Here is a 21,588-nt window from a genome sequence, read left to right as displayed (position 1 = left end):
CTCCTCTCTGCAATCAACAAGGCCGGGAGACGGATTGTTCTGTAGTGTTCCATACAAACAACAACAAAAAAAAACAACTTTTCTTGGACAATTTTGTGTTTGCTTGAACACGGCTATTTAGGGAGAGAAAAAAAGGCAACAAAAAAAAAAGAAAGAAAGAAAGAAAAACATCGGATTGTTTTTAGAAATGCGTAAAAATATGTGGACTGTTTTTACTTTTCTGATTCTGTGATCCGTAACTACGCATCAAGTATTTCCAAAGAATTCTCTTCACCGTTTACATCATCCGATGCCATGAAAAATATGCAATAAGTTAAAAAGATGAAAAATCTGGCCTCAGGGATTATTTGGTGTTTGTGAGGGGGGTGGGGGGTGAGAGAGAGGTTTTACTGCCCTCTTGTGTCGGAAAGGAGAAAGCGCGGCAAACGTGGTCACGTCAACACATCCTCAGGCTGGAAGTTGAAACAAAATTCTCTCTCAAGTTTCACAAGTTGGAAAAATTATGTTCTCTGAGTTTGCAGCCATAGCAAAATAACCATTTTCAAACCTCAATGAAATAATATTTAAAGAAAGAACTTTTTTTTTTTTTTTTTTTTGCTGTTGTTGTTGTTTGAATCTCCTGCCATTCTGTACAGTTTGACTTCAGGACATAATTGCAAAACAATAATTTGTACATTATCTGTATGTTTCTAGTACTCATTAACCTCATTCAGAATATTGCAGAACTGAGCCAGGCACAACCGCAGAGTATTCACACCACATGGACCGGAGAGTGGGTCAGACAACCATTTAGGTTTATTTTGTGAATTAACGGTTAAATATTGGGTTGTGGATCGACAGTTGGAAGATATCCTCACCCTTATTTGTTTTTAGGTGCAATAGGCTAAGAAAAGTGGAAAGAGCTTGTTAAAAACCAGTCAAGACGGTGCTCCAGGTTTCTTCATACTGTTGATCCACCGACCCGAACGATATTTACCCGCCAAGGTAACCAAGTCAGTCCTTTAGGACAGGCCTAATAATCCAATTCTGTTCATATCTTCTACTGAATGTTGAATAGGAATTTTTGGCCTAAGAAATATCTTTCTGTCAAAAACCATCTTTGTATTCGTACGGTCATTCAGGTTGTGGCCAAACCCTCACATCTGTTTTACATCCTAAGCAGAACTGATGCCATTGTAGAATTTCAAAACATCACTTCTATCATACGTGTTTTCCTATCAGCGGAGTTCTGTGTTTTTACTGGAAACGGTTAGGGTTTTGGAAAGACCAGCCAACTTTCAGCTAAGAATTTATTAGATGTGCCACAAAACACTGAGCCTCATAAACAGGTCTATCACCAGCAAACGGGGTCCAAAAGTACTCCCGGTCAGACAGTTATGGACAGCCAGTCAATAAAAGGTCGTAGGACGTGTTTGCGTGCATTAAGGTGAGACGAGGCTGAAGGGAAATGACAGCTCCGTTTGGTGTCTGGACAACGATTCAAAAGTTTATAAAGTGCAAATTCGCGCTCGGGTTCCACACTTTTCAGTACTTTTCCGTTAACAGCAGAGCTACTGTGTAAACCAAGCTGAGCTTTGCACTGAAGCAGTAAACCCTGAAATGAGCTTTGCAGAAGTCCTACAGCGCGGTTAAACAGGGTCATTTTCGAATCCCAGGGCGTCTTTATCTGATGTCAGACAGATATCACGAATGCTGTCAAACATTTCAACATCTGAACATCTGTCAACATCTGCCAGTAATTACAGATGATGCCGGCCTCAGCCACACCTCATTACAATAGCAAAACATACACACACACACACACTCTCAAAGATGCGTTTTAAAGGAAAAAAAAAATCTATTTTTGTACAAATGTAATTTTATCTTGTTATTCCTACATTGTGCTTTCCTTCTGTGCGATGGAATGTTGTATACAGCGAAGGTGTACATGTTGATTCTGTTTTGTGAATGGAGGGATACCCCTGAGTCACTGATGGAAGGGGTACATTCAAAACAACTGCCCTTTTCCTCTGCCATATATGTTTAATTGGACCTTAAGAGAAAAGTTTGTCCATTTATATATGTGTGTGTGTGTGTGTATATACACACACACGCACACATATACATACATATATAATAAAATGAGAATGGGTTATGTGTTGTCCTACTGTACAATGTTTATTGTTCAAAGGACTATTAAATTTCAAACTTTGAAAATCTACTTTCTTGTCAGTGTAAGTAACAGTATTCTACTTATTTAGTATAAACTACTTTCCGACGCTTGCAGGTTTTGCTCATTGAAAAGAAAAAAAAAAATCCATAAGCACGCATATATTTTTTTTATAAAGTTAAATGTACTGCACAGATTTCCGACGAATTCTCTCCGGTCAGAGATGGTGAGCGAAAATGATTTAAGAAGGAGTCAAAAGGGAGTCATTTCATTAGTCTTGACGTATTGTAATAATAACCACACGACTAACAGCAACAAAACTAACTGGTTTTCAGTGCAGGATCAAATGCAGTAGACCACTGTGAAGACAAGAAGACTGTTTTCTCACTGCGGTAAGGCCGCGCTCTGTCTCGCAATGTACAAAACATCAGATGGCATTTCTGCTTCGGTTTCAACTACAGGAGCCACAAAAATCATCAATAAATGAAAAACTGTGTATTTTTTCAAAGCACAATGGCTGGATATTTGAATCCATACGACAAAACAGAAATACCATTTCTGATCCAGAAGGTAAAAGGGCTCAATATTTCAGTGTAATTTTTTTTTCCAAGAGTAAGTCATTAAAGTAGCAAACAAGAAATACAGAAAATTATTTGACAGAAAAAAGCTTAAAAGTTTAACCAGCTCCATCACCGAAACAAAGTAAGTATGCAAAAACATATCGGAAACAAATCAACATGGACTGATTGTCGCATCGACTCCAACATGTAAAGCTAATCAGTTCCTAGACAACCTTTTAAACAAGGCCCCATGGAAAGCAAGTAGACTTTGTATTGGTACATCTCTCTGTTCACCTGGGTTTCTTTTCTCTAACTAAACAGTAAACTGATTAGACAACAAAATACACACACACACACACAAATAATATTCACACATCATTTAAGAAATATGCTGCTTGTTAAACAGGAATAAATTATTTTTTCCAGATGTTAAGGGATTAGGAATGAGGATAATTCGTTTTCTGAGTAGAATAGGCCAGCCCATCTCTCAAATATTACTGCATGTTACCCACGTTCTCAACACACACACACACACACACACACACCTCAGACATGTGCAATACAACCTAACAGTCCTCCTCACTGTCCAATCTTACGATCTTGTTCAAAACGGCCAACTGGGTTCAGATCCATCATAACTGAAATCAACTGAATTAATCGACTAAAATGAAATAACTGAAAACCGCGCCGCATCGTTTCCCGTTGACGTAGTGTCATTCCCCGTCCGACCAAACTGACGACGAGCGAACGCGTCCGACCTCTGTTCCTCCTCAGCAGTCGCTCTTCCACAGTTTGATGGTTTTGTCGTTTTCTAGAGCTGCGGATGCTATGATGTTCTCGGTGGGATGACAAGCGGTGGAGATGACCACATCTAAGAGAACAGAACAGAAAGCACATTAAATCAAACCATTACTGTAGCATCACTCTGTGACATCTGATTCCTTCACACAACCGCCATTACTTTCCACATCCCCTATCAGATGACATGATGTGCAAATATGCATTAAAAAACAAGGAAACTCATTTGTATGTGTAATGCACAGTGACTGAAGCGGTAGGCAGCAGTATGAAGAAAAGCAGAGAGAACCACGGCATGAATAATATTCAGCTCTATACCTGTGTGACCCTGGAGTTTCTGTACGATTTCCTTTGTCTGCAGGTTCCAGATGTACACCATGTTATCTTCAGAGCCCGACACGATCCACTATACAAAACAATTTCAAATCAAACACACGCACACACACACACACACACACACCACAGAAAATGCCATTTTAGGTTCAGGTATGCGAGATAAACAAATCACTTTTAAAAGTAAGAAATAAAAGTCAGCCACATGAAAACTAAAAAAAAAAAAAAAAAAGGTTTTCCTACCTTGCCACCAGTGACGGAGAAATTGGCGAAAATGCAGTACTTCTCATTCTTATGGCCGGTGTATGTTTTCAGGCACTAGGACAACAGACCACATGTCATATGATTATCTGAGTGGGGTTTTTCCAGTGAACTATCTTTTCCAACGGAGTCACGTCTTTTCCAATACTGTAAAACTATTCATTGCTACTCAATTTCCTTTATTACACAGATTCAGGAATTTGATTTTGATATTCAGTGTTACATTGTTGCCATATATTAAGTTGTGTTTATTGAAAAGAAACCACAGTGAATGAAGTTTAAAAGTTGCAACTCTTCACTAAAGTGACTGATCTCACGTACTTTTCCCTTGCTGTAGTCCCAAAGTTTCAACGTGCTGAAAGAGAAAACAAGTCTAAGATGCTGTTGCACACAGTTAAAAAACAATTTTTCTTTGCTTTGTGTTTTAAACGGCTGCTCACTTGTCAAGCGTTGCGGCCAGGATGTATTTCCCGTTTGGAGAAAATTTCACAAAAGACACAGGTGGGTTATCGTCATCTGGTAAAACAAACAAACAAACAAAAAAAAAAAAAAACCCAACAGATTTCAGAACTAAGCCAGTGAACCCGATAAGCATTCGCATTTGAAAAAAAAAACAACTTTCCATAAAAGGATAAACTGCTAAATGCTGAACAATGCATTCATCCAATCAGTGATAGCCAAAGACTCTTTGGCGGGGACAGATTTTGGTGCAGAGCTCCAGCAAGATGTCTCTTCACTTTTGAGGCAAAATTCCATAGAGTGAATGAAGTGGGTGTTGTTCTCAGGGCTCAGGGAGGAAAACAGATCACATGTGACCACGCCTGAGTTGTCAGCGGTAGCTTTAGGCTTCTACATTTGACTTACCGATCAGAGTTTTCAGGCACTGTCCGGAGGCTGTGTCCCACATACGGCTGTGAAGGGTGTTTAAAAAGATAAAAAAAAAAAAAAAACGACATTTTAGACTGTGCTGTGAGACAGAGCTGAGTGAAACCTATGATGTATTCATAAATCGAATGACACCTCCAGTTATTATTAACCATAGTCCCCTTTTCTGAGTCAGATTTTAGAAAAGTGTCCATTTAAGCATGTAAAGAACCTAGCAAGTAAAAACTATCATTTGCTTCTATTAAACATGTTGTGAGAAGATTAAACGGATAAACTGACTTACCAGAGACCATCATAACTGCTAGAGACTATCAAAGAACCATCTCTGTTAAAATGAACCTGGAATGGAAATTGATAGGACGGAACATACTAGAATTATTTAGCATTAAACAGAACACGCTTCAAAGCTAATAACATGTTTCTAAAATGTAACCACCCATCAGTGTTGTAAAGTTCAAACCCTGGCATATTCTAGTAGTTACAAAACATATCTTCTAAGGTTCCATCAAAAAATCAACTGTGTAAAATTCAGGTGGTTCATATAATCATATGCTTGGCGGCAATTATGCTGCTCAAAAACTGCCTATAATTATATATTGTAATTAGGGCTGGGTGGTATGGCCTACAATTTATATCACGGTATAGATGCGGTATAGATGCACAGACGGTAACAGTATATATCACAGTAGTTTCGTTTCTCTTAAAATTTCAACATGAATGCTTCTGAAGGGGTAAAGCACTGGTATGGCAACCGCATGGCAGCTATTACTGTACTCTTAACTGTATTACTAGGACATAGTCTTCACATAGTACAAAGGTGTTTTAAGAACAAGTACACAGTGAGGGCATTTGTTATACTGGTCCATTGCTGACTTTTTTTCTTGTAAGGGCAGCCTCTGAAAAATGCCTCGATTACTCGATAGATTCATCGATAGAAAAATAGTCGTTAGTGGAAGCCCTAGCCGCAGTTCCAGCAGTTATAACATTTGTTATAATGAATTGAAGCGTTTCAGAGATCAAAAAGGGTAAATTCGTAAAAATAAAACAATGATGCATCGCTTTAAAATATTGATGTCGACACATTTTCAGCGGCAGCGTCATCGACGTACGTCGACTAATCGCAGCAGCCCTACTGTCTAGGCTTCCACACAGCGAAACACCTCGTGAATTTCGCCCTACCGCTTTTTGCTCTGGGGGTGTTGTCGCGAAGACAGCAAGCTTTTTGGCTATCGTGTTAGTAGCAGTTAAGTTCGAGTCCTTAAATGAAGGTCTATGGTGGTCTGTTCGCCCCAACCAGAGCCGTTGAGACAGCTTTTTACTACCGCTCTGGCCCCGACTATGTCCATGTAACATGTAAACAACAAGCCGTGTCGATGTAGACACAAATGGTGGCCCTTGTATCTTTCAATCATACGCGTTTTCATGATACATGTAGCCTTTAGCCTCCGCCATCTTGATCAGACATTTTTTGCTACTCCCGCCTCTCTTGAGGACGTCACGTACCAAACACATCACACGCTGAACTGATTGGTTCTTGCGTGGTTCTCATTCGCAGTTAGGGATTCGCCATATCAATTTCGCTTGCTTCACCGGATTCGCTCCGATTTCGCCCGATCTGAACGACTTTTGCCCCCACACAGCCTCAACGAGAGTGAAGTGAAATTCGCTGCAATGGAAGCGTACTGAGGGCACTCCCGATCAGCACGGTGCGGTCAAAATCCATACCGTAAGCAAAATTCATATCGGTGTTCTTTCTGTACCGTTTATACCGCCCACCCCTAATTGTACTTATACACAGTACAAAACAGGGTTTTATTTTTCTGCTTAAATGTCTGTGCTGTTTTGGTACTTACGGCAGATACTGGGTCAGAGTGGGCTGGCAGGGTTTTCAAACACTTCCCAGTTTTCACATCCCATATCCGCACACTTTCATCAAACTGCCAAGACAATTTGCAATTACACCTCATCGCCACTAAATTATGGATCAGGGCTAATTAACCTGCTACTCAAGACTCATCTGACAAAACGTCCAGCTGGCAAAACTTCTGGAACCTTCCGACATGGATCTGAACCGTGCCGGCGGGACGGAATTACTAAACAGATCGTTTAGGATGTTTACTCAATGCTTTGGTGAAGTCTCCATGGAAACGTACTTCAAAAGACATGACTCCTTACATGACTCCTTTCCTTCTGTCCCTCTCCGCTGAAGTTACTGAAATTCTACCAGTGCTCGGTTTGTTGAGCAAAACCAAACAAGCATGACACGAGTGTTATGAGAGACTTCATGGTGGTTTTCACTTTGTCAGTTGGTTCAAATTAATGACTAGGAGAATACAGTCACATGGAGAGGGAGCGTTGAGGAGTACTGGGACAAGGCGGGTCATTCATATCCAGCGGATCTGTCTCAGGTCTGTTCTGGACTTACCGATCCAGACACGACCAGGTTGGACTGAGGGTTGAAGTTACAGCAGAACACGTAGTTACTGTGGCCTTTCAGAGTTTTCAGACATTTTCCCTGTTAGAGGAGACAGAGCAATTCTGCTGCTAGTGACACAAGTGTTAAATACCTACAATTAAATCTTCCCATTTTAAGACACTGTAGGTCAGGACATCTCAGCTCAAGTCCTGGGGACCCACTAAACAGCACATTTTCCTTAATATGTGACAACAGCTACACCTGTTTTAGAGGCCAAAGACTCAGGAATAAGTTCAATAGTTATATCAAGCATGATAATGATAGATAAGACCAAAAATATGCTGCCTTGTGGGTCCACAGGACTGGAGCTGAGAACCACTGGAGTAGACCACAAAAAACTCTACAGTGGCCGTTTACAAGCTTTAATTACTACGTTACAATCACTTTGTAAGTCAGTTAAAATTTCAATCTGTTATCACTGGAGAAAAGATTCACATTAACATCACAAGCTATATGAGCGTCTCTAAGTTACAATCACAAACATCGACAGGATAAGAAAATTGACCGTAACCAACATGAAATTAATACTTTTTACTTGAGTGTTTTAATTTAATGACATATCAAAACTAAAAATGCATTAAGTCAAGCCCTTACTGAATTCATGTCCCAGATCTTCAGGGTTTTATCATCAGATGCAGATACTAAAAGATTAGAGTCAGTGGACCAGGCAACATCAGATATTCCCTAAAGGATGAAACAGAATTTACTGGAATGTCCCATCAACACAAATCCACACTCACACACAAAGAGGTTAATCAAAAAGTCCAAAAGGTAAAGAACATGTTATGGCTGTAGTCATTGTGTCCTCTGAGCAATTTCATGAAAAATATCACACAATGACATGCATTTATCTACTGACCAATACTGCATAACACTTACCAGTTTGTGTCCAGCAAGACTTTTCTCAAACTTCCCATCGTAAGCTCCCCATATTTTGATGAGTTTATCGGCCGCTGTAAACAACCATTTTTCATCTTATGATCTTATTAAAATTATATCATTTTTACTAAAACAGTGTGATTTTTTAACAACACTAATGAAACTGTGAAGAATAAAAAATATAGACACTTTCTCTCAGAAATCTTTTACTGTAAGCACTACTGATGCAATACGACAGGTATGTCTCTCAAAAATAAATAGCCACAGCATTGCCTATGGTAGCCTTCACAGAGGAAAATAAAACATAAAGGGTTTTGGTTTTTTTCCCAATCAGTTTCAGAATCCCCTCAAAAAAGAAAGTTGGGTAACTCTTACAAGAACTGGCCAACCATTCTCCGTTAGGACTGAATTTGACAGAGGATATAGCTTTTGTATGACCAGCTAGAGTAAACTTCAGGGAGTAGTTTGGTTTTGCGGGTGCCGTCTACAAGAAAAGAATCAATATTGGTTATTACTTGCTTATACTTGTCAACATTAAAGTTTCACAATGTGACATATGGTGTCAGTTCAATGCTGTAGTAAATAAACACACAGAAACTTTCTGCTATTGTAAAACATATTGAGGGCCATAAAAAGCATTGTTTTGGCCATTTGATTTTTTTTTTTTTTCAATTCAAATCCTGCAACACAATTTCCCTAAGAGGACCAATGACCTAGGGACACTGTATACAAACCAATCCTGTTCTCTCCCCCTCAAGAAAATCGAATGGTAAATATGAAAGAGATCTGGTCAAAGAGAGGACGCCTGTACCTTTGTCCCACTTGCAGAGGAAGAGGGAGTTGAATGTATTTTAACTGCTCCCGTTTCTGATTTCTTCTCCTCCGCTGCCATTATTGCAACATCTGTTCATCAAAATGACAATAAGCTCTATGACAGACAACAACAAAAAAACAACAACACGTAAGTCAGACCAGCTGTGGGCAGACTTGGACTATAAGTATCTTCTAAGTCAACGAAATGCAAGATGGTAACAGTACAACATTTCGTTCCATCTGCTACACTTGATCGTTCCAGATGGTTCCACACATTAAAGCTCTGAAATCGTTAATCACGCCACCACTCAACCGGTGAAAATTCTGATAACAGTAACCTATGCCAGTGACAGTAACTCCCTCGTTTCCTTGTGAGTTTCTGCCATTAGAACTGTTAGCAGTGTAATAGCTGATAATTAGCTGGGATAACCGGTAGAAGCTGATTAAGGCGAAAAGCACCAGGCTGACAAGAAGCTGCCGCTTTGTGCCTCGACTCTTCTGTTTCATTGGTCAGTTAATCGACAGCACTGTTTGCTGTGAAATAAGTTATTAATGTGACAGGTGGATAGCTAGCTACAAGCCATGAAATATGTTAGCAGGCTTGCTGCCCCTATTTATCGTCAGTGGCTATTCTTACCTACTCCAAAAGGTGACTTTTAAGCGAACAAGCAAGTGACTTACTGTGAGAATTTTCCTTAACACTGTAACCTCGAAAAATTATTCGTGGTTTTTGTTTGTTGTTCTTAAAACTTACACTGTCACGCGTCTGTTGGCTAGCATTAAAAGAACTTGTCAACTCGGAGAGCTGGGGAGGTAGTTCCTTGTGCGCCTGTGCAGTTTTATGACAACATGATAACGGATATCGTTTGATATCGTCACTCATTCGTTTATTTTTAGAAAATTTATCTATATCTGAATCAGCAATTTATTAATGGTATTTCAACCAATTTCGAAATCTTTAAAGTACCCTGTTACCTTATAACTGAATAGCATAGAATTTGGTTACATTATTTGTAAAAACAAAGAATATTACTATTGATTGTTTGTGTATAAACCCAAGACTTCCTACTCTCATGTAAAGTTAATATTTAGGCTACGCTGTAATTGTCTGATGGACGCATGTTGCAAGTTATCATCTGGAATCATTTAATAAGCTTTTAGAAAATCAGAAATGAAATTGTGTGTTCATTCATTTCTTATACCCATGAGTACTAACTCAGAATTAGCTACAGCAAGAGTAAACCCGCATGTAGAGCGAAAACCAGAGCCCCAAAATCAGTTGTACATGGCAAACTGTTACACATTAACACAACAAGGACCACAATACTGTGCGACACTGCGCATGCGCAAGAGAAACAACCCAACTAGTGTCGACCCCAGCCATCTATTATGCTTCTTCGCTGCAATAAAAGCTACCTGAAATCCTGCAAGAAAAACGCCTCCGGAGCTACTTGGAATAAAAGTAAATAAAGTAAAACATATATATTTACGTTTAGCGCTTCTTACGATTCAAGTTTATCTCTAGTTTAGGCGATTGTTTATTCCAATCGTGTTCCATACACTACTGAATGTGTACTAGCTTAGCTTAGCTACCAAGATTGCCTCTCTCACACAGAGTGAAGCCGATTCTCGGTGCTTTGCAACAATGTAATAGATGCCGCGTCTCATCTAGTGGTAATTTATTGCAATAAATGAATTGCAATAATTTTGCCCGGTTAGTATTAATATTGGCGGCTTGCTCGAATTTTGCGTAGAACGCAATTGGTGTCGTACATTAGGAGATTTCAAATTAGCCCGCTAACTAGCTGCTAGCTGTAAGGCATGCACACAATGGCTATCGTTTGTGGAAAAGATATGGAGGAGCAAGTTAGCCAGCTAGATGTCCTATCTTTTCCCTGCCCGCCATCTTTTAAAGAAGTTAATTTGGAATGAAGTACATTTCTGTGCAGGCAATTGCAACATTTATAGCTTGAGCAGTCTATTCCATTTTCGCAATACTTCAAAGATGCCTATGGGCGCCTATTTTTGCAAGCTAACGTTAGATTTCGGTAACCTGAATTGTATAAAGAGCAAGCAAATAAACTTCACGTGGCTGATTGAAAGCTTTTGGGTTTAAAACTTAGAGATGTTGTAGGTGTGATTTGAACTAGAGCGAACTCTTCAAACATTAATTACATATATCATCTCCGAAGTTATCGTTAAACTATAGGATACTAACCCTTTAGTCTATTCATGTATGAACTGCTGTTTGGATAGTCGTCTTATTTCACGCATATCGCCTTGACCAGTATTGTTGTACAGCGTCTCACCTAATTTTGTTCTAATGTGAACATAATGTAGTACTAGTAAGCTGGAAAGCATACATCGTTTAATTTTAGGGGGGGGGGGGGTGCGACGAGTCCGCCACTTTGACTATCACGCGCGTTTTATTTTTTATTTTTTAAGACTCTCACAAATTCGACCCCTCGCGTGCTGAACGCTTCGCAGATCAATGTCATTCCTCTAATGAATTGCCAGTATACCTTATGTGCACGCTTTTAACTTTGATTACATTGATGACGAGGCACTGGCAACGGAATTAATATTATCATAACTTTTGCAGACACGCCCCTATTTTGATTGGAGCTTTTGTTAAGCTGTTTTGATTTGTTTCTTTTCCGTTTGATTTGCAGAGTGCTGACACTCAGGTCCTGAGATGGGATGTGTGCGTCAGGGAGGGCTTAAGGAGAAGAAAGAGGAACATAAAATCCATTGAAATAAAAGACGCATAGACGTCAAAGTTGTCGGATCTGAAGGACTCCTGCACCCCTTCACTGGCCAGTATGTCGACCGTCACCTCACCCGCCCAAGCACCCCCACCTTTGGTGAACCCACCTCCACCTGAGGTCATGAATGCCAGCAAACCCGGTCGGAAAACCAACCAGCTCCAGTACATGCAGAACGTAGTGGTGAAGACTTTGTGGAGACATCAGTTTGCATGGCCGTTCTACCAACCTGTAGATGTCATCAAATTAAATCTACCGGTGAGAACAGTTGCATCATATGGATTTTCACTCTGGCTGATGGGAAATATGGTGATTTTAGTCCCCAGCCCTTTCTGTTAGCTCCTGCTGAGGTTGATGGACACTTCCTGTAATAGACAGTACAATGTGAGCCCTCTAGACCAATCACATTGCGCGTTTTTGTGTTGTGTATGTGAGGTTTACACCAGTATTTACTGTCCCAAAAGCTGATAGACCACTTTTATTCAGACAAAAAAAAAATGATTATCTCTGTCATTTGCTGATGAGTGGGATTTGACTGACAAGTTTGAAACATATCCAGTTGTTCTTTTCTTAGTTTCTGTCTGGCTTTTTTGTTTGTATGTTTTGGGGTTTTTTTATGCGAAAGAGGTTAAATGTGGTTATACTTTTATCTCTGTAGGACTATCATAAGGTCATTAAGAACCCAATGGATATGGGAACAATAAAGAAGCGTCTTGAGAATAACTACTACTGGACTGCGGGTGAATGCATGCAGGATTTCAACACTATGTTCACCAACTGTTACATCTATAATAAGGTAAAAACTGATCTGAGAGCAGTTGTGGTCTCCTGAATCAGCTTTCAATGCCTAAATTAATATTGTATCTGAAAGTTTCCAGAAGGTAATTTGCAATTAATTTATATGCAGAATTTTTAATTCCCCTGTCGCATACTAATTTTTTGCTAAAATGGAGAGATGCCCACTGCACCCCTGTTTATGTGTGTGTGTGTTTTCAAATATATTTAGTTATTTTGTTTTCGTTTTGTTTTTTTTATAGCCAACAGATGACATTGTTCTTATGGCTCAAGCTCTGGAAAAGATTTTTCTCCAAAAAGTGGCGCAGATGCCACAGGAGGAGGTCGAGCTGTTACCTCCTCCCCCGAAAGGCAAAGGCCGTAAACCCGGAGCGACCCCCGGCTCAGGTAATGTCATGGAACGCACTCTCAGAACCTGGGGACGATGTCAATGTTTCCTTCACGCAAACATCTCGCGCTCATAACACCCTCTCAAAACTCCTCAAAAACAGAAAGCCAGCAGTCGACGGCCCTGTCCGCCGCCTCCCCGTCGTCGTCATGTCCGAGCTCTCCTCCGCAGCTGCCTCAGACCCCGGTCATAGCAGCCACGCCTGTGCCAACCATCACCTCCAACGTCCAAGCTGTGCCTCCTGCCACGCCCATGCTCCCCAGCGCACAGCCAGTTGTCAAAGTAAGTTCTTCACGTACGGTACAGCCCCGCGCTCTGTATCCGCGTCAAGACTGCGTGAAGACCCGATAGGTCGTCGTATGTTTACGCATTTGTCCATACGTCTGTGTAGTTGGTGAATGCAGTTCGTGTATTCTGTGGGTTTTTTCTTGTGTTCGCTGTTTTAACATCGTTTGTTGTCGTGCTACTGTGGTCACTTGGGATAGATTGGTCTAAAACCACGCTAAGGTTTCTCTTTTTTTCTTCTGTTTCTTTTTTTTTTTTTCCCTCCGACTGGGTCGTCTTTACAGAAGAAAGGGGTGAAACGGAAAGCCGACACGACCACGCCCACGACCTGTGCTATAACGGCCAGCCGCAGCGAATCGCCGGCGATGATGGACTCCAAACACGCCAAGGTGATCTCACGGCGGGAGAGCACGGGGCGTCCCATCAAGCCGCCCAAAAAAGACCTGGAGGACGGAGAGGTGACGCAGCACGCCGGCAAGAAGGGCAAACTGACGGATCATCTCAAATACTGCGACACCATCCTGAAGGAGATGCTGTCGAAGAAACACGCAGCCTACGCATGGCCCTTCTACAAGCCCGTAGACGCAGAAGCTCTTGAGCTCCATGACTACCACGAGATTATCAAACAACCCATGGACCTCAGCACCGTCAAAGTATGATCAGTATAAATACACAATAGAAAGATTCTTTGTTTGGAAAAGTTTGAATGGGCACATAGTAATTTGAGGGTTGTGTTGGCACAAGTTATCTGTATTTCCAAGATAATGCTGTACCTGGACACAGTGAAGCTGTTCTAGTTTCAGTTCACAGCTTTGGTAGTCCATCACGTCGACTTGTTACTGCTTAAGCTTGAGTACTTTACTGAATTAAGTCTTAATCTCTTGTAACTTTTAATATGACACGAAATTACAATGCTTTTTTCCCCTCCCCTACTTTACAGAGGTGTATATTATAGAGACTGTCTGTGATTTGCCTGACACGTCGACCTTAATATTTCAGAAAAAGATGGACAGTCGAGAGTACCAGGATGCCCAAAGTTTCGCGGCCGACGTTCGATTAATGTTCTCAAATTGTTACAAGTACAACCCGCCTGATCACGAGGTTGTTGCCATGGCGCGGAAACTTCAGGTACAGTTTGCGTCCTTGGGCCACATTTGAGTCACGTTCTTTTCGGTTTTCATTGGAGTTTAAATCTTGTGGTTTTTCCACTAACGTATAGAAGGGCATTTCCATGAGACTCAAAAAAAAAAAACCACATTCCTTTAAGCTGTTTTTAGTTGTCCTGTCACCTGACAAATATTTTTGTAAGCCCCAGTTTGTGTATACATTGAGTAACCTCAATGCTGAATCAAAGTGGTTTCCATCCTCTTCCCTGGAAAGCCATTCTCAAAACGAATGCTTTTTCTTATTTCTCTTAGTCATTTCCTAACTCAACCTGTTTTTATGATTAAGGGTCGGTTGGAAAGTTCAGTTGAAACAAAATTGCACGGTTAAAAGCATTGGTGGAAAAAAAAAATACAAACGAGGATGAAAAGAAACCGATTGGCTAACCTTTGTCCAAAGAGGGTTGGCTAGGCCCCTGTGCTAAAACATCTGAGTCATCATCTCTGTCTTTTTTTTTTTTTCCCCGCTCTCTTCATCAGGACGTCTTCGAGATGCGTTTCGCCAAGATGCCCGACGAGCCGACGGAGCCGTCTTCGCCCAACGCGCTGAACGCCACGGCAGTGGTGAGCAAGAGCACGGGCAGTAGCGAGAGCAGCGCTGACTCCTCCAGCTCCAGCTCCGACTCGGAGGAGGAAAGAGCCACGCGGCTGGCCGAGCTCCAGGAACAGGTGGGTGCGAAGCAGGTGGGTTTCACAACCAATCAGGACCAAGATCCACACCAAGGGTGGAGGGACATGCAGAGGCCCCAGACCCATCCACCCACCAAAACCCGACCCACATCCACCCCCCCCCCCCACCTCTCACCATAATCTGAACCATTCTTGTGTCAGAGATTAATTCGAACGTCTTCACATTCCGGACTTGGTGTGCAGCTGCTCCAATCCCTGCCCCATTGCCCAGAACTAAAAGTTAACCCTCTACCGTCTCTGTGTTGGTATCTTGGTTATATAGCTTGCATGCAGTTCAAATGTGGAGCTAACATCCTAATCAGTGACTTTTAGTCATGAGAGTCATATATTGAAGTTGCTGTCTTGATCATTTAACCTAGGAAGAAAAAAAAAGAGAGAGAAAAAAGTAGTTTTTGTTGTTGTAGCAGTCTAACGTTTCATATAATTTTTTTTTTTTTTTTTTTGTTTTTGGCGTCATGACTATTTTTGTCCCCTGATTTCACTTTGGCTTTTTTACCAGCAATTCTCTGTGGAGCACCCCAATGGTAACAGGGCGGGGGAAAAAAACGGGTGTGCCAAACGTTTTCAGGTGATTGACCTCTTTATTCCCAAACCCCCACCTCACACCCACCCCACCCCTCTTCACTAACTCCTCGTTGTCATAGCAACCTGTTGAGTGAGCGGTAGAGGGTTAAAATCTTTTTTTTTTTTTTTTTTTTGGTTGACGGAGCTGGGCAGACCCCCCCCTTAAGTTTGCTTGCTTTTTTTTTTTTTTTAAATTACTTGGCTAGTTCTCCTGCTTCTTCCCCGTTTGTTTATTTGTTTGTTTGTTTGTTTTCTCTAAGATCATTTGAATGAAAATTGAATGCCTTTGCCGGTTGTGATTAATCTTCTCTGCAATACTAGCTTTTTTTGTTTTGTTTTATTTTGGGGTTTTTTTTCAGGGTGGTGGGTTTCAATGTTTTGAAATCACTGTAGTCTTTTTTTTTTTTTTATGGGGTGGGTCATCAGTTTCTGATAAAGTTGCTGGTTAAGTCCTGTATTTCAGTTGGTAAGATGAAGGTGACATTGTCTCAGTTAATGCACTTGGCATATACCAATGATCATGTCTGTATCAAAAGCAAAAATGGGAGTGTCTGGTAAATGTGATCTTTTCTGAGCCATAAGCATGTCAACACAAAACAATCATTTGTTTCTTCCTTGACTGATGGAAACAAATTTCTCTTTCTGAATCTGGGCAAAAGATTATGGTCAGTTTGACCCCCTATATACCTGAGTTATGCTTTTGGCTATAAATGATCGGGAAGATGAAAAATACTTGCAAATTGTTGATGCTTTGGAAGCAGTGAAAATGAATGAAGTTCAAAATGACAGTGAAATTAAAAAAAAAAGAGAGAGAGAGCGAAAGTAGCCTTTCTCAGCTGTATCAGTGATAAGCGTAAATCTGTGATCGCAGTCAGGATGAGCTGAGTTTAGCTGATCCTCTTCCTATACGTTCCTCCATAGCTGAAGGCTGTTCACGAACAGCTAGCTGCTCTGTCACAGGGGCCGGTGAGCAAACCAAAGAAGAAGAAAGAAAAGAAAGAAAAAGAGAAGAAGAAGAAAGAGAAAGAGAAGGACAAAGACAAGGGGAAGGTTAAAGCGGAGGAAGACAAGAAAGCCAAGTCGTCTCAACAGAACAAACAGGCTCAGCAGAAAAAGACCACGGCGCGGAAACCCAACAGCACATCCACTACCAGGTACTGTCCTCCTGCCACGGGTACGATGCCTTCAACACCGCTACACTGTTTTTGCCGCGGACTTTCTTTTTAACAAATGAGAAAAGGCATGATCTACAGATAAAAGTGGATGTGAATAGGTGAACTATTATTATGTATTTATTATATATTTATTAGCTCGTTTAACAACCTGCTGATGTTAAAAACAAAGAATGGGAACGCTTAAGACATTAAATAAAACCATACTCGTGTCCATAATGTTTGACTTTTGTGCTGTAGTGTAAACGGTATTTCAGAAATTTTAAAGATATCAGCAAATTGTATTTATACGCATAATACGTAGGTTTGGTACAAATATGTAGGTTTGGGAATGATATTTTTTCCTCTATCTCTCGTTTTCCTTTGTTTCTTTGCTTTGAATCGATTTTAGAGCAGTAACGGGGAGGCTTTAAAATGAGGGCTGACACGCCCATGTCTTTGTGACTAATGCCAGGAGTAGAAAACACGGCCCTCCAAATTTATCGGCTAATAGCGTTCTGTTAGCTTGTTTCTCTCTGTCGTTCTGTCGAGATGGCGTTTACGTGAAAAAACGTTCAAATCCCCCCCCCCCCGCAGGCAACCGAAGAAGGGGGCCAAAGCCGGAGGCGCAAACTACGAGTCGGACGAAGAGGAGGCCCTCCCCATGTCGTACGACGAGAAACGGCAGCTTAGCCTCGACATCAACCGGCTGCCGGGCGAGAAGCTGGGGCGCGTCGTCCACATCATCCAATCCCGCGAGCCCTCCTTACGCGACTCCAACCCCGACGAGATCGAGATAGACTTTGAGACGCTCAAGCCGTCCACCCTACGCGAGCTCGAGCGATACGTCAAGTCCTGTTTACAGAAGAAGCAGCGTAAACCGTTACGTAAGTTGTAAACTTCTGTTGTGTCTTCTGTTTTTTATTTGGGGGGGGGGGGGTTTGCTCTTATGCTGTAGGAGATGTTGCCTCTCCGTTTTCCTCTCGTCATTAATCTGCGCGCTGCAAACAAATTAAGGTTTCTTTTGGCTGACCACGCTGGGAAAGGCTACAAAGCTTAATTGGGCCGTTATTTCCTGTCTTCAGTTCAGATTAATCACTTCTCCTCCTCTCTGCATGTCTTTTTGGTGGCATATCTTTTAATGTGCTGTCTTTCTTTTCACTTAGTCTCGCAGAGAAATGTATCCCTTCCGAAAACCTTTTTAGATCGTAGAAAATGGTTAGATCATAGAAAACTGCATCGACTGAGAGTCATAATCCAATCCAGAATAATCCATTAAACACGAAATTCAGTGTTGATAAAGTCAGCGCGACCTTTAGTCTAGTGGCGTCTTGCCTTCTGGTTAAATAGTGTGACCAAGACTCAATGAGTCTTAAGTCTTAAGTCTCAAGGAGTAGAATACGTCCAGTTCCTCTGATGAAATAACTTAGCAACAATCACCCAACCACCCAGAGGTTTGTTTTTTTCCCCCCCACATGTGTGTGTGTGTGTGTGTGTGTATCTAATATATTGATAGTGCAGAGACTTGAGACTTAAAACTGACTGTGTCCATGTTTAGACCTAGTCACACTCATAGAATGAACAACATTGGACACTAGAGTTTTTACTTTTTTTTTTTTTTTTTTTTTTTTTTTGCTGCTTGTTGCCACGGCGGCGGGTTTCAAACTTCTTGACTTACCGCCCCCCCCCCCTCCCCTCCGCTGTGTGGTGTCTCCTGCAGCGAGCACTGGGAAAAAGAGTACCAAGTCTAAAGAGGAACTGGTTCAGGAAAAGAAGAAAGAGTTAGAAAAAAGGCTACAGGACGTGAGCGGACAACTCAACAACAACAAGAAACCGCCCAAAAAAGGTATCTGCGTGTCGGGTGTGCAGACATTGTCCGGTCGGGTGGCCAGGCAGGCTTTGTCAAGGGAGGATTGTCAGACAGATTTAGGATGACAGGAAGTAGGAGAGGATGAAGTTGTCTTTGACTTTTGAGTTTATTGTATCTGTATCAGTGGCTATTTATGACCTCTTCCCTAAACACCTATAACTCAACATATGCCCCCTCCCCCCTTCCCCAAAATTTAATGCAGGGGTTGCTTTTCTCTAGTCTGCTCATTTTCGGTCCTGTTTGACCTGCAGATGTCTTTTTAGTAAACGGAAATTAATATATAATCTCTCAAACTGAAAGATATCCGAGCTACTGCGGCTTTTCATTTTTCAGTAAGACGAGGGAAGAACAGTTGAGTGTAGCGCAGTTTAAAAGTGAATGAAGATTAGAGGGTATTAAGGATGAAAATAACTTGGGTTGATCATTTTTGTCTTCCTCTCTCTCTCTCTCTCTCTCTCTCTCTCTCATTCTCTCTCTCTCTCTCTCTCTCTCTCTCTCTCTCTCTCCTCGTGTAACATTTGATCTGTCTGAGGCTTTGTGGGTGGGGGGGTGGGGGAAGCACACTTCTCTCCTCTCTTCTTGTTCACTGCTTTCGCTCTCTCTGCATGTAATCTGTCTCATCAAAACACAACCACTGCAGTGGTTCAGGGGCAAAGGAATGAAGTTGCTTGCAAAGGTGTTTTGTTTTGGGTTTTTTTCTCCCTCCAGATCAGTTGTTATATTCAGTTTGATGTTGTTTTTGCAGGAAATATTTTACCCTGATTACCAAAAAAACAAAAAAAAAAACAGCACAGTTGTTATGCCGATCTGAATGATGTACGGACCAGTTAAAACAATGATTTTGTGTCAGAGTTTGGACCGTTCATCCCATGTATCTCTTTTCGTTTTTACCCAGCAGAGAAGGCGGGGTCTGCGCAAGGGGGCGGGCCTTCCCGTCTGAGTGGCAGCAGCAGCTCCTCCGACTCCGGCAGCAGCAGTTCCAGTGGGTCCAGCTCAGATAGCAGCGACTCTGATTGAACAGAAAACAAACAAAAACAAGAGAGTGACACACTGAGCCTCTCATTACTTAATCTCCTTCTTTTTTTGGTTTTATTATTATTATTATTATTATTATTATTATTATTTTTGTTTTGTTTTGTTTGTTTTGTTTTTTTTTAACGAGTAGCGTGTGCCCTCGTGATAGCGTCTCTCCGAAGAGCGGTTTCGTAAGAATAGAAGCGCAGTGGCGACGAGAAGATATTTTAACGAAACGCGTGTAGAATCCCCTTGGCTCAAACGAATAAAAAAGAAAAGAGAAAAAAAAAGGACAACGGAGGAGCGGTGTTGGGGTTTATTTTGCTGGCCCTCAAAGGGATATGCCTGGTATCACCAGAAAAAAAAAATCTTTTTTTTTTTTATTATTTTTTAATTATGATGTCAGTTGTGCAGATGAGAACAGTCATGTATGTCAGATGTTCTTGTTTCTTGGGTTCTGTTTGTTTGTTCTGTTTTTTCTTCTTTTAGGTTGCTGCTTTTTGATTGGGTTTTAATTTTTTGGGGGGAAAACAAAAACATAACATTAGTCCATGGAGCCAAGAGACTGATTTGATTGGTTGTTATTAAAAGGATATGTTCTTTGGATCCCATTCAATGCAGAAACAAATTATCCACGTTTCTCGTTCGGATGCAGTTGTCTCACCTTAGTCTGATATTCATTTCACATTCCAAGTATGTTTTTTTTTTTTTTCCTTTTAGTGATATTTTTACAGTAATTTTCATATTTACTGTAATAATGATGTTTTTGTTTTTCAGCACCATTGTTTCAGTGAAAGTAATTTATTTTACACTTTAAAGTCACAGATTGAGTCAAAACAGAAAACGTACTATTTACCAGCTGTTTCAACTCTTGAGAAAGGAGAAAGGCTAAGAAAAACGAAATACCTCGCAGAATTTTGGCTAACGAACACACAGACTGGCAAATTTTCTGTGCGGTACGGCAAAAAAAAAAAAAACCCAGAAATGATTGGGTGTCTTCATGGTCGCGGCTCCGCCTGCGCTTGGTTTTTTTGTTATTTTTAAGCGTGTTGTTTGAGATACAGAAAGAACTTTGTTTGGCTCTTAAAAAAAAAAGCCAAAAAAACAAAAAAAACAAAAACACTGTATTTGTGATTTTAAACTCTCAAAACTGCTCCACATTTCTCCTGGTGCTTTTTTTTTTTTTTTTTTTCTCATTTGTCAGTATTTGATGTATAATTTTGTTCAGATATTTTTTTTTTTTCCTCTTTCTTTGAAAAGTATATCACCCATATACCGTGGTTTTGTTTTTATATTTGGTTATTTGGATTTTGTTTTGTAATACTTATCTCGATAAATATACTAGCGGCATTTTAGTGCCCGGGTTTTCTTTTTCATGTTATATCTTCCCCCTTTTTTTCTTTCTTTCTTCCTTTTTTTTTTTTATTAATCCCTTCTCTTTGAATCCCTCACACCCAGCCCAGTTATGGGACAATCAAGGAGATTTCTTTTGACTCAAAACACGTTATTTATAACACAAGGACAATTGGAAAGCAGCTCTCTCCGCAATATTTCAGCGATCCGAAGTGACAAAAATTGTACTGGCTGGTAAACACGGCCTCATGGGAACAGGCCGCGTGTTGATTTTCCTCTCGAGAAAGTTAGATCAAGTGTATAGTCTTTAATTAGGTTGATAGTAACGCAGAAAATCTGCCAAGCAAGAGCAGAATCTTCCACATTACAACTGGTAATGAACGATACCTTCTCTTG

The 21,588-nt window shown here is 40.8% G+C and overlaps 2 protein-coding genes across 4 annotated transcripts; one reads left to right on the top strand and one right to left on the bottom strand.

The window, feature by feature from the left end:
* Nucleotides 1–2,385: 2,385 nt before the first annotated feature.
* Nucleotides 2,386–9,950, bottom strand: LOC115827545 (WD repeat-containing protein 5-like). Its single transcript, XM_030791423.1, has 14 exons — nt 9,909–9,950; nt 9,153–9,269; nt 8,717–8,825; nt 8,342–8,415; nt 8,057–8,146; nt 7,412–7,501; nt 6,840–6,923; nt 5,270–5,325; nt 4,966–5,012; nt 4,542–4,617; nt 4,423–4,456; nt 4,084–4,158; nt 3,826–3,913; nt 2,386–3,580 (listed from the first exon to the last, which is right to left on the bottom strand). The coding sequence occupies exons 2-14, from the start codon at nt 9,231–9,233 to the stop codon at nt 3,480–3,482; spliced, it is 1,005 nt and encodes a 334-aa protein (XP_030647283.1). The 5' UTR covers nt 9,234–9,269; nt 9,909–9,950; the 3' UTR covers nt 2,386–3,479.
* A 1,980-nt stretch (nt 9,951–11,930) lies between these two features.
* Nucleotides 11,931–19,858, top strand: brd3b (bromodomain containing 3b). 3 transcript variants are annotated; one of them, XM_030791287.1, is made up of 11 exons: nt 11,931–12,177; nt 12,578–12,715; nt 12,957–13,101; nt 13,206–13,384; nt 13,672–14,040; nt 14,387–14,515; nt 15,031–15,234; nt 15,740–15,808; nt 16,726–16,958; nt 17,553–17,842; nt 19,724–19,858. In XM_030791287.1, the coding sequence occupies exons 1-11, from the start codon at nt 11,977–11,979 to the stop codon at nt 19,840–19,842; spliced, it is 2,076 nt and encodes a 691-aa protein (XP_030647147.1). In that variant the 5' UTR covers nt 11,931–11,976; the 3' UTR covers nt 19,843–19,858. The 3 variants fall into 3 exon arrangements, with proteins under 3 accessions (XP_030647147.1, XP_030647145.1, XP_030647146.1); XM_030791285.1 differs by lacking the exon at nt 15,740–15,808 and adding an exon at nt 18,676–18,801 and having other exon boundaries at nt 13,206–13,388; nt 13,646–14,040; nt 15,031–15,219; nt 19,724–19,842; XM_030791286.1 differs by lacking the exon at nt 15,740–15,808 and having other exon boundaries at nt 11,977–12,177; nt 15,031–15,219; nt 19,724–19,842.
* The last annotated feature ends 1,730 nt before the right edge of the window (nt 19,859–21,588 follow it).

The sequence above is a fragment of the Chanos chanos genome, chromosome 14, assembly GCF_902362185.1.
Source record: "Chanos chanos chromosome 14, fChaCha1.1, whole genome shotgun sequence".
In the NCBI taxonomy this organism is placed as follows: Eukaryota; Metazoa; Chordata; class Actinopteri; order Gonorynchiformes; family Chanidae; genus Chanos; species Chanos chanos.
The sequence above is the reverse complement of the archived record's forward strand: the minus strand, read 5'-3'. Positions and strand labels throughout refer to the sequence as shown.

Coding starts and splice junctions, on each gene's coding strand:
- LOC115827545 (XM_030791423.1), bottom strand. CDS start 9,233: ATGGCAGCGGAGGAGAAGAAATCAGAAACGGGAGCAGTTAAAATACAT. Junction 8,826..9,152: donor CCTCTGCAAGTGGGACAAAG/GTACAGGCGTCC, acceptor CTTTTCTTGTAG/ACGGCACCCGCAAAACCAAA. Junction 3,914..4,083: donor TCTCCGTCACTGGTGGCAAG/GTAGGAAAACCT, acceptor TGTTTTGTATAG/TGGATCGTGTCGGGCTCTGA.
- brd3b (XM_030791285.1), top strand. CDS start 11,977: ATGTCGACCGTCACCTCACCCGCCCAAGCACCCCCACCTTTGGTGAAC. Junction 12,178..12,577: donor TCATCAAATTAAATCTACCG/GTGAGAACAGTT, acceptor TTATCTCTGTAG/GACTATCATAAGGTCATTAA. Junction 13,389..13,645: donor ACAGCCAGTTGTCAAAGTAA/GTTCTTCACGTA, acceptor TTTTTTTTTTTT/TCCCTCCGACTGGGTCGTCT.